This window comes from Rhinoderma darwinii, chromosome 9 (genome assembly GCF_050947455.1).
Source record: "Rhinoderma darwinii isolate aRhiDar2 chromosome 9, aRhiDar2.hap1, whole genome shotgun sequence".
Classification (NCBI taxonomy): domain Eukaryota; kingdom Metazoa; phylum Chordata; class Amphibia; order Anura; family Rhinodermatidae; genus Rhinoderma; species Rhinoderma darwinii.
Genome location: NC_134695.1, coordinates 75,790,384 through 75,802,901, shown reverse-complemented (window position 1 = coordinate 75,802,901; position 12,518 = coordinate 75,790,384). Strand labels below are relative to the sequence as shown.

The 12,518-nt window shown below is 51.3% G+C and overlaps 1 protein-coding gene across 1 annotated transcript; it reads right to left on the bottom strand.

The window, feature by feature from the left end:
- Positions 1 to 281: 281 nt before the first annotated feature.
- PSMA1 (proteasome 20S subunit alpha 1) lies at positions 282 to 11,700 on the bottom strand. Its single transcript, XM_075838204.1, has 10 exons — positions 11,636 to 11,700; positions 7,898 to 7,942; positions 7,028 to 7,129; positions 5,777 to 5,880; positions 5,476 to 5,564; positions 4,869 to 4,939; positions 3,958 to 4,087; positions 2,340 to 2,419; positions 1,481 to 1,585; positions 282 to 471 (listed from the first exon to the last, which is right to left on the bottom strand). Exons 1-10 carry the CDS (start codon positions 11,636 to 11,638, stop codon positions 415 to 417), a joined length of 786 nt encoding a protein of 261 aa, XP_075694319.1. The 5' UTR covers positions 11,639 to 11,700; the 3' UTR covers positions 282 to 414.
- Between the last annotated feature and the right edge of the window lie 818 nt (positions 11,701 to 12,518).

Below are 12,518 nucleotides of genomic sequence, written 5' to 3'. Positions count from 1 at the left end.
GTCACGTGTCTTGCTGGAAACGTTCCCGGTGCACTGACGTTTTCTATACAGGAACGATGAAATGACGTTTCTGCCAATCACCGCGTTAGATGAAGGTTATCGGCGGTCCTGCGGTTATCGGCAGGATGTGGACACCGGTTTATTCGCCTGCACCATTTTTCGCATTCTTTTCAGAAGTCATGAAGAGCCTCGTTTTTACACTACTTTATGGGGCCACGTTGTATGAGCACAGGGGCCCAGATCCATGCCTCTGTATAAGAACTTTCACCAAGAAACTCAAATTCAAGAAAAAAAAATATTTTATTGGAATCACGTTTCATCAATGACAACGCAAAATGATACAAACCGCCCCTCCCCCTACCGGATACACGAAGAGTCGGAGCTGAATACAGATGTATAAAAATAATCCAGAACCTAGTGCTCCATGGGCTCTTCAGGCTTCTCCACCGGATCCTCCGCCGGGGCCGCCACCTGAAGAAGAGAAAATCCCCCGTTAGACAAAGATGCCGCCGACTCACAGCCCCGCACAACAACAAGTACGAGTCACACCGGCCAATTCCTTTAATCCAGCACCTGATAATCCAGATTTTTTTAGATCCCAGATTAAAGGAATTTAACTCCTTAACGACCGCCCACCGTCTTGACGGCAGGCGGCGCAGGTGCTTAGTCTACAGCGACGTCTTTTGGCTTCGCTGTAGAAGAGGCTGATGAGCGCTCGTCCTCTAAGCAGAAGCTGCAACTTACAGCTCCTGATCTCAGAGCAGCCTGCGGAATACAGCGGGGGTCCGAAAACATTCCCACTCCAGCTGTTTAACACTTTGATTGCCGCGGTATGACTGCTGCATGGTCAAAGGGAACCCCCCTCTTTGATCTCTTCATCAGAGACGTGATCAAAGATCCCTCTGCGGCCAGCCCTGGGGGCCTAGAAAGGACCTGAGGGGTGTCTGTTCAGTTTGCCTGCAGGTTGAGCCCACTATGTGATGTCAGTGACTCTGTATAATGTATTCGCTCCAGGAGAATGCGAATAGTAAAAAAATAAAAGTTAAGTAAAGTTCTCCCTTCATGGGATTTTAAAAAAAAAAAAAAAAAGGCATTATTTTGGGTAAAATATATTTTTTTGCCCCTACATTCCATAAAAACAAAAAACCTACACCTATTCGGCATCTACACGACCGGAATAACCTGAAGAATTAATCTAACGTGAACGGGATAAAAAAAAGAAAGAAAAACTGCAGAGAATCGCTCTTTCTTATATTCATGCCGTAAAAATAATTTTTTCTACCCCCAAACGACGAGAAAAAATAAATAAATCCTATTTCTCCCGCATAAAACAAGGCCTCGCGCTGCCACGTCAAGGAAAAAAAAAACATGTCATGACTGGTGAAAGGCAGAGGCAAAAGCTGGTCATTAAGGGGTTAACGGTAACGTTGGCTTCTAATATATTCCCGTATATAAAGCCGCGCCGCGTCACGTGACCCACCTTCCTCTGCGGCCGCTCTTCTAGTCCTTCCAGGAACGGGGCCACTTCATTATCGTCATAGATTGTAAACTCCAGTTCTTTACCCACAATGCCGATGGAAACGTTCTGCGGACACAAAAAGGCCGTTACTCCAGACTTGTTCATCGCCGTCTCCCTCAGCTCTGCAGTCCTGGACCCCCCGAACCCCGACATTTATCAGCTGCGATGTATCTACACAGGAAACCCATCGGCCCAGAGCAGAGGCCACAGCTCGTCAGTGGTCACCCAGCTTTATCAGACTCCTGAATGGCAGCATAGACGGGTTTCCCTACACAAGTCTGGCCGGCAACCTCTTTAAAATCTGTAACAGCCGCCATATTGGTCGTCATGGAAACAACCGACCAGAACGTTTATCACTTTGACGAGAGGTTGCGAAGGGCCAGCGACCTGCAAATAAAGCGGAATCACTGTGTACTAAGAAGTTCTGCGACTTTCTAAGAATGTGTTTAATTTCCACACCGTTTCAAGATCCCTGCTTGCTGCAAGTGAACGGAAACATGGTTTACATCCAGAGGCTGAAAACTGGTACAGACCTAATACTACTTATAGCAGAGGGTTTGCTACAATGTATCAGTGCAGATAAGAGTTTTATAAGCAGGACTGTCCGGATGGCTCATTAGCTTCTGGACATAAACAAGCAAGTTTCCGTTAACTGACAACAAGCAGAGCTCTTGAACCACAAACTACATTCTAAAGTGATGCGCCTCATCTGAATGATGGTTGTCTGTTTGATTCCGTTCTGGTTTCATTTCTGCCCCCCCTCCTGTAACGCGTCTGACGTCAGGTCACGGACCGCTCGGATGTGACATCCAGTTGTTACCTTTGTCGTCAGGTCTTGTTCTGCAGGAAGAGTCTCTCTCAAGGCGCGGAGCCCGTGCTTAACCAACTCGTTCAGATTACCTGTGAGGAACATCAATCACATCAGTCAGGAGCCTGAAAGTCCCCAAATACTCCACCCCCATCACACGGTGTCCGACATCACCGCTGTATCTATAACTCCACCCGTCACCCTGTATCCGACATCACCGCTGTCTCTATAACTCCACCCGTCACCCTGTATCCGACATCACCGCTGTCTCTATAACTCCACCCGTCACCCTGTATCCGACATCACCGCTGTATCTATAACTCCACCCGTCACCCTGTATCCGACATCACCGCTGTATCTACAACTCCACCCGTCACCCTGTATCCGACATCACCGCTGTATCTACAACTCCACCCGTCACCCTGTATCCGACATCACCGCTGTATCTATAACTCCACCCGTCACCCTGTATCCGACATCACCGCTGTATCTATAACTCCACCCGTCACCCTGTATCCGACATCACCGCTGTATCTATAACTCCACCCGTCACCCTGTATCCGACATCACCGCTGTATCTATAACTCACCCGTCACCCTGTATCCGACATCACCGCTGTATCTATAACTCCACCCGTCACCCTGTATCCGACATCACCGCTGTATCTACAACTCCACCCGTCACCCTGTATCTGACATCACCGCTGTATCTATAACTCCACCCGTCACCCTGTATCCGACATCACCGCTGTATCTATAACTCCACCCATTACCCTGTATCCGACATCACCGCTGTATCTACAACTCCACCCGTCACCCTGTATCCGACATCACCGCTGTATCTACAACTCCACCCGTCACCCTGTATCCGACATCACCGCTGTCTCTATAACTCCACCCGTCACCCTGTATCCGACATCACCGCTGTATCTATAACTCCACCCGTCACCCTGTATCCGACATCACCGCTGTATCTATAACTCCACCCGTCACCCTGTATCCGACATCACCGCTGTATCTATAACTCCACCCGTCACCCTGTATCCGACATCACCGCTGTATCTATAACTCCACCCGTCACCCTGTATCCGACATCACCGCTGTATCTATAACTCCACCCGTCACCCTGTATCCGACATCACCGCTGTATCTATAACTCCACCCGTCACCCTGTATCCGACATCACCGCTGTATCTATAACTCCACCCGTCACCCTGTATCCGACATCACCGCTGTATCTATAACTCCACCCGTCACCCTGTATCCGACATCACCGCTGTATCTATAACTCCACCCGTCACCCTGTATCCGACATCACCGCTGTATCTATAACTCCACCCGTCACCCTGTATCCGACATCACCGCTGTATCTATAACTCCACCCGTCACCCTGTATCCGACATCACCGCTGTATCTATAACTCCACCCGTCACCCTGTATCCGACATCACCGCTGTCTCTATAACTCCACCCGTCACCCTGTATCTATAACTCCACCCGTCACCCTGTATCCGACCGCCGCTCTCTTATTTTATCAACCCCCCACCTCCCTATGTATCTATACACCCATCATACAATGTACGATCCCCCCCCCCCATCCATGGCTCTGATGAAACGCTGCGTTGGACTCACAGTCAGTGAACTCGGACATGCGTCTCTCCAGGTAAGTGCGAGCCGACTGTGACCGGGCCCCGATAGACATCGCTCTGCAGTCAAAGTAGTTTGCAGAGGGGCAGGTTTGGAAGATGTGCGGCCCCATGTCCTGGCAGGTAAAACATAAGAAGAACATAATGAACAGGAGCAGCGTGAGAAGTCACGGGTGAAGCCCCTGATCTCCGGCCACCGCTGGTTCCCAGAATAAAGGCCGTCTAGGACAATTTAACCCCTCTGGTGCTGCTCAGAGATTTCCGTGACATTCTGTATACGCGGTCCTGGTTTGGCTGGACTCTCGCTCCGCATGCGATGTCTGATCTCTGAGCAGCGATCGTCCTATAGAGACTTTACTCCAGCGGTGCCGAGACCGGACCTCACCAGAGACGACCACATTATCTACAACGACCGGATCTCCCGGTTATTATGTCATATGACCCCCCCCCCACCCCCCCTCGTGTTAGTACAGATGGATCTTCTTGTTTCTGCTGCATGGTGGGGGCGGAGCTTCAGGCTGCTATATGGATACAGAACAACCCATGTACCCTGTATATAGACCAGTCCCCCCCCCAGGGTCAGTGCATGCAGACAGGACACCTCCGATGGGTCCCAGATGTCGGAGAGCTCCTTTAGGAAGTCCACATTATAGTGGTGGTCCCTTTTCCTTGAGCGTCCGTCAGTATAACGCACAGGTGTCAGAGCTGCTCCATTGTGGCTAATAAGGGGGGGGGGGGGCCTGATGGGGATCCCACCACTAGATTATCTACACATTCCCTCATATGTAAAGGGGGGTGGCGGCCCATAATGCAGCAGACGTTTTTTAGGCCTGCGGACGTTGCTACAAATGTGTTTCTAATCGGACGACTTCCCTTTATCTCGGTGTGAACACTTACGTCATATCCGGCAATGAGAAGTCCCACTCCATAAGGTCTCCGGCCGTAGCGCTGGGTTGGAATTTGGGTTTCTGGACACGGTTAAGGAATATACGCTGGAAACAGTCAGTACACGGCGCCGTCTCACAGAGGAACACCGCGCGCTACTCATCCCCATACAGAATAATAAAAGTCTCGTGACTGCGGCCCGGAGTCTCTGCGCAGCCTTAGGCCTCATGCACACGACCGGATATTTGCAACCGCAATTTATCCACAGTTTTGCGGATAAATTGTGGGCCCGTTTTCTATGACCGCATGCACACCACCAGGATTTACACGGATCGGTGCGGGGGCCGCAAAACATCAGGACAAGTCATTTTATGGTCTGAATTTACGGATTGACCAATACTGGCGGGTTGTTGTGGATCACACACGGATGCACAATACGGCTTTCTGCAGTCCAGCGAAACTGCAACCGCAAAACCAAAACGATCGTGTGCAGGAGGCCGTACGCTAAACGCACGCGGCTCGTGGGAAACACCCAGTGATGGGTAGAAATATAAACAACAAGGGGAAGCTTACGTGAAGAGTCCGGAGAACACGCCGCTGTAATAAGGTGTAAGGATACTACTGCCGATCAGCGAGACGAGCCGCGACACCGGGAGAGAACGGTCAAAGACGAACCGCGAATCCAGACACTCCTGACGCATAAAGTTACTGCAAAGACACAGCACAGAGATCACCACCGAACAGCGGGACACGCGGAAGCCGCAAATTATCAATCCTCTAATCCGGCATCTGATATTCAAGATCTGCTAATCCAGCACCTGCGAAGTCTCAGATGACGAATGAATGGGATTTCACTAGAACACAAGAATGCTTTATATGGTAAATTGTGCAGAGCTGGTTGGGGGATGGGTTTTACTGACCACAAGAGGCGAGCGTCCGCGGTGAGTCCAGCAATGGATATACCCACGTGATTGTCCACGTTCAGGATCTTCTTCTGATGTGCGGCCAGTTCAGACTGAGCTCTCTGCGCAGAGGATAAAAACCAGTTCATTATCGAATCACAGCCGAGGACGTGCCGGACCCTTCTACAGAACACAACTGATCTATTGTAACAAACCCTCAGCTGGTCACATAATGAGAAGCCGCTTTTGGCCCTTAATGAGCAAACAATATTATCCGTTTTTTCCATTGTCTCATTCAGAGCCATGACTCATTTTTCCGTCGCTGTAGCCATGGGAGGGCTTGCTTTTTTTGCAGGTGTAACCAATTTGGAGTACATGTGACTTAACTCTTTATTACATTTTTTTGGGGTGGGGTATGGAACCGATGGATGGCAGAGGGAGCCCCCTACCCTCTGTAAACCACTTAGATGCTGCAGTCACTATTGGCCACAGCATCTAAGGGGTTAAACAGTCGGAATCCGAGGTAACTCTGATCCTGGCCATTAGAGCAGGAGCCCGGCTGTCAGACATCTGAGCATCCGCTCCTCCGGGCACAGGACGCCCACGGCCGGCTTATGCCTCAGAATAAGGTCCCTTAGTGACCACCGTGAAAAGGCGTAATCGCGGTCACTAAGGGGTTAAACTAAGTGTGATCTGCTGTCCGTAAATTAGTGCATCTTCCCCTTACAATCTTCCTCCCATAATATTTACTGTGATATTTCTCACTCCTCCTGCTGCCTAATGGAAGATTCCTACGATAAGTCTGTGCAGCACGAAGAGGCAGTCTACTATACAGCAAAGACTTTCCGGCCACCACGGCTGCACGTGCACTGGTCCGGGGCCACCACGGCTGCACGTGCACTGGTCCGGGGCCACCACGGCAGGAAGACAGGAGATTGGTAACTTTATTCACAGGCAGACATATAACATGCAGAGGCCCTGTAAGTAAGGGGCCCGACTGCAACCTTAAAAATCAGCTAGAAGCTTCCCTTGGTCTAGGATATTGCATATAAAGGACTGAGCTAATGAATTTCAGGGTTCACAATTACTGGTGGATTATTATAGTGATGTGGGGCCCATATATTGTTCTGGCACAGGGGCCCCTGACCAAATAATTCCTGAACAACGCAGAAAGGGTGAGAGGAGAAATTAATATTCTACTGCATAAATACAGGATCACCCCAACATCTGTTTATTAATCCCTGGTTACAAAAAAATGGGTGACTGTACCTTTAAGGCTACGAGGACAGCGTGCGTCTTGGACTTCAGGCCCACAGTGGCAGAGCCTTGCTTCACGGCTTCCATCGCATACTCGATCTGATGGATCCGGCCCTGGAGGACAAGCGATAAAATCCAGTAATCAGAGATCGGCGTGATGGGAACGTGTCAGACGCCGCACAAGATCGAACAATAAACGGAAATTGACGACCGGAATTACAGGATTCTCCGGGAATCTGACGCTTTCTGCTTCAACTTTAAACACTGACGATTCTAGAACAGGATCAGGTCACATAACAGAATAAATCCACTCATACTTTGCCCCGTTACTCGTCTGCAACTAACATGTCGTACTCCAGTCACAGCTAAAGCTGCATTTTTGGTTATTAGGCTGAAGGAAATCACATCTCACTGGTGCCCTCTCCTCAGTACATGAGGTCTCTCGGGATCAATACAAGAGAAGTATTGAATGTTACTCAGTGGTATTTGTAGATTTAGTCCTAGGGAGTCACATTACAGAGGGTCTATTAGATGAGGACTGCACCGTGCGGGGGATTATTAATCACGCTGATGTGGTAGTAGAGTTAATAAATCAGCGCGGATACTGCGTCCAGATAACGAGATCACCTGACGCCTACACCGAATGTTACCGTAATAACGGCCGCCCCCGTTCTGTGTACGCAGCAGCCGCTCTAGGACTCCGCCCCATAACGGCCGTCAGTTTAACCAATATTCAGATCCCTTTGATGTTGGAAGGATCACAAGGCGTCCGCTCAGTCGAGTCTTTGGGGGATATTTTCTCTCTCGGAGGCGCAAAGCTCGGGATTGTGGAAGAAATAAACAAGTTCTGCGCAGGACAAACTACGAGGCGGCGGCGCTTACCTGGGGGCTCCACACGGTCACATCGTTGTCATACTGGTTACGAAACTGCGGGAATCAAAACAGACACCATGATTAACGGGAAGCGGATAACAAGGCAACGTGAGACCCTCATATCCCGGGACCGTCACATCTACAGCTGATCAGGGGCCACATCTACAGCTGATCAGGGGTCACATCTACAGCTGATCAGGGGTCACATCTACAGCTGATCAGGGGTCACATCTACAGCTGATCAGGGGTCACATCTACAGCTGATCAGGGGCCACATCTACAGCTGATCAGGGGTCACATCTACAGCTGATCAGGGGTCACATCTACAGCTGATCAGGGGTCACATCTACAGCTGATCAGGGGCCACATCTACAGCTGATCAGGGGGCCACATCTACAGCTGATCAGGGGGCCACATCTACAGCTGATCAGGGGGTCACATCTACAGCTGATCAGGGGGCCACATCTACAGCTGATCAGGGGTCACATCTACAGCTGATCAGGGGTCACATCTACAGCTGATCAGGGGCCACATCTACAGCTGATCAGGGGGCCACATCTACAGCTGATCAGGGGTCACATCTACAGCTGATCAGGGGTCACATCTACAGCTGATCAGGGGTCACATCTACAGCTGATCAGGGGTCACATCTACAGCTGATCAGGGGCCACATCTACAGCTGATCAGGGGCCACATCTACAGCTGATCAGGGGCCACATCTACAGCTGATCAGGGGCCACATCTACAGCTGATCAGGGGGTCACATCTACAGCTGATCAGGGGTCACATCTACAGCTGATCAGGGGTCACATCTACAGCTGATCAGGGGTCACATCTACAGCTGATCAGGGGTCACATCTACAGCTGATCAGGGGTCACATCTACAGCTGATCAGGGGTCACATCTACAGCTGATCAGGGGTCACATCTACAGCTGATCAGGGGTCACATCTACAGCTGATCAGGGGTCACATCTACAACTGATCAGGGGTCACATCTACAGCTGATCAGGGGTCACATCTACAGCTGATCAGGGGCCACATCTACAGCTGATCAGGGGGCCACATCTACAGCTGATCAGGGGTCACATCTACAGCTGATCAGGGGTCACATCTACAGCTGATCAGGGGTCACATCTACAGCTGATCAGGGGTCACATCTACAGCTGATCAGGGGCCACATCTACAGCTGATCAGGGGTCACATCTACAGCTGATCAGGGGTCCCTCCTAGCGATGTCCTCAGTGTTATGTCACATGTAAGACAATGGCGGACGGCACATTCCCATTCACATGTACTAATTATGTAACATTGGGCGACGAAGATCTGCAAGTTACGAAGTTCCCGATTTTACTTTTACAATGTGGACGCAAATAACAACTATAAGTAACATCTAAGCCGGGACGTATAGGGGAGGGTACCTATGGATTCCCATCTACCGATCCATACTGTAATGTCCCCTATAGATCCCCTTCTACTGGGCTGTGCATACATTGTAGCACTGGAGGGCAGGGATACATTGTAGAATTTGGGGGGGGGGGGCTGCGGACACATTGTAGCACTGGGGGGGCTGCGGACACATTGTAGCACTGGGGGGGCCGCGGACACATTGTAGCACTGGGGGGGCCGCGGACACATTGTAGCACTGGGGGGGCCGCGGACACATTGTAGCACTGGGGGGGCCGCGGACACATTGTAGCACTGGGGGGGCCGCGGACACATTGTAGCACTGGGGGGGCCGCGGACACATTGTAGCACTGGGGGGGCCGCGGACACATTGTAGCACTGGGGGGGCCGCGGACACATTGTAGCACTGGGGGGGGCTGCGGACACATTGTAGCACTGGGGGGGGCTGCGGACACATTGTAGCACTAGGGGGGCTGCGGACACATTGTAGCACTGGGGGGGCTGCGGACACATTGTAGCACTGGGGGGGCTGCGGACACATTGTAGCACTGGGGGGGCTGCGGACACATTGTAGCACTGGGGGGGCTGCGGACACATTGTAGCACTGGGGGGGCTGCGGACACATTGTAGCACTGGGGGGGCTGCGGACACTGAACACTTCTGTTTCCCTTGTAGGATCAGCCTCAGGAGAGGAGACGTCTGTAGGAAATCACGAGCCGCAAAGTAAAAGTGAAAGTGACAGAAAGATGGCGGCTCTGCCCTGAGCGCAGCGTTACACAGCGGAAACCCTCAGGCTACACGCACACGTTGCGGAACTTGACGCAGAAAATCCACAAGTGAATGCAGGTAAAATCCGCACCGGATTGCGTCTTTGTGGTCGGTTTGTAGATTTTTCTGCGGGGACCGGCGCGTTTTATGCTGCAGATTTTGGTGGGGTGTTTTTTGGTTTTTTTTAAACTCGTCAGATACAATTCCGAGGTGGAAACGCAGGATAAATTGACGCGCTGCAGATTTTAAATACGCCCCGCAGGTCAATTTACGCGCAGAAAAGAACCCCAGCGCGTGAATGACAGAACTTGAAATCTCATTTACTGGTTCCGTATTACGCTGCAGATTTGCCGCGATAACACGTAGGAAACGCGTGACCGAGCGGAAAACTATGCGGGAGAGCACGTCAAGGGTTAAATACAAAAAGGTGCCGCATGTCCAAAAACCGCGCGGTGTCCGGCTGCACTGAGGGAACTGGAATAATATAATTAATTTCTTTGTTTTCAATTCTTCACTGTTTAAGATCTCTGCTTTCTGTCAATGGATAAGAACATTCTGGTTTACTTCCAGGGGCTGAAAACTTGTCCTCACCAGTCCTGCTCACACAGGAGAGGGCTTGTTACAATGTATCAGTGTAGGTGAGAGCGATCAGTCTGAAGTCCGGAGCCGCAGGGAAAGTTTCTGACAGCGGTCAATCATCCTCTACACCTCCGGGGCTGCATGTAGCAGAGGTGGGGACCGATCCACAACACCCCCCAACATACATGCAACACAAGCTCCGAACCAGCAGTGACAGGAACCCCAGGATGGCGCAAACTATGGGGGTTCAGCGCCACAGATTACACATCCCAGGCTACATCTCCCGCGCAGCCCCAGAAACAATGACATCACAACACCTCCATCCTGCCCCAGGGAACAATGATGACATCACAACACCACCTTCCTGCCCCGGGGAACAATGATGACATCACAACACCGCCTTCCTGCCCCGGGGAACAATGATGACATCACAACACCTCCATCCTGCCCCGGGGAACAAGGACGATGACATCACAACACCTCCATCCTGCCCCAGGGAACAATGACGATGACATCTCAACACCTCCATCCTGCCCCAGGGAACAATGACATCACAACACATCCATCCTGCCCCAGGGAACAATGACATCACAACACATCCATCCTGCCCCAGGGAACAATGACATCACAACACCTCCTTCCTGCCCCGGGGAACAATGACATCACAACACCTCAATCCTGCCCCGGGGAACAATGACATCACAACACCTCCATCCTGCCCCGGGGAACAATGATGACATCACAACACCTCCATCCTGCCCCGGGGAACAATGATGACATCATAACACCTCCATCCTGCCCCGTGTTACAAGGATCACTACCAGAGGTATTAGGGCAACGACGCCCCCTCCCCTGATATTAGGGCACACACGCCTCTACGGCTGCCGGCTACGTCTCCTCCATCCCTGGGTGTTGTAGTGATAGCAGAGCTAGGTCTCCCCGTGCTGTGATCCCCGCGGCCTCCACTTCCTCCCGCTCCCAGGCCGCACACTCACCATGTTCCCGGCTTCTAGACCTGCTGAATAATGCTGGGACTCGACGATCTGCTGCTCTCGTCTCAACTAAGCAAACCCCGCCCCTTCACCAGGCAGGAGCAATCAAAATGCGCTCTTTTTTTTCCCAAGCATTTTTTTTGTAACAACTTTATTTGTACAACATTAATCACTGAGTTATCAGTGTTACAATGTACCTGATGTCAGACATATGTGATATAATGTTCCTTTATATGCGGAGGGGGTCACGAAAAATACCCCCACCATTCCTGACCAGTGGATCTGTGAGAGGTAAAGTGAACCATTTCTTCAGTCTTTCCCACGGAAAATTCTAGCACCAAATGTACAATTTAATGAAGAAAATCCGGGGAAAACTCTGTCATCTCCGGGTCCTGACACGTTTACTGGCTCCATCAATGAATGTGACGGCAGAACCGCGTCCTATGTGAGCGCCACACGCAGAAACCGGAGGCGATAGCACCGCGCACACGTAACCGGAGGCGATAACACCGCGCACACGTAACCGGGGGCGATAACACCGCGCACACGTAACCGGAGGCGATAACACAGCGTACACGTAACCGGAGGCAATAAAACCGCGCACACGTAACCGGAGGCGATAACACCGCGTACACGTAACCGGAGGCGATAACACGCGCACACGTAACCGGAGGCGATAACACGCGCACACGTAACCGGAGGAGATGACACCGCGCACGCGTAACCGGAGGCGATGACACCGCGCACACGTAACCGGGGGCGATAACACCGCTCACACGTAACCGGAGGCGATAACACCGCGTACACGTAACCGGAGGCGATAACACCGCGTACACGTAACCGGAGGAGATAACACCGCGCACACGTAACCGGAGGAGATAACACC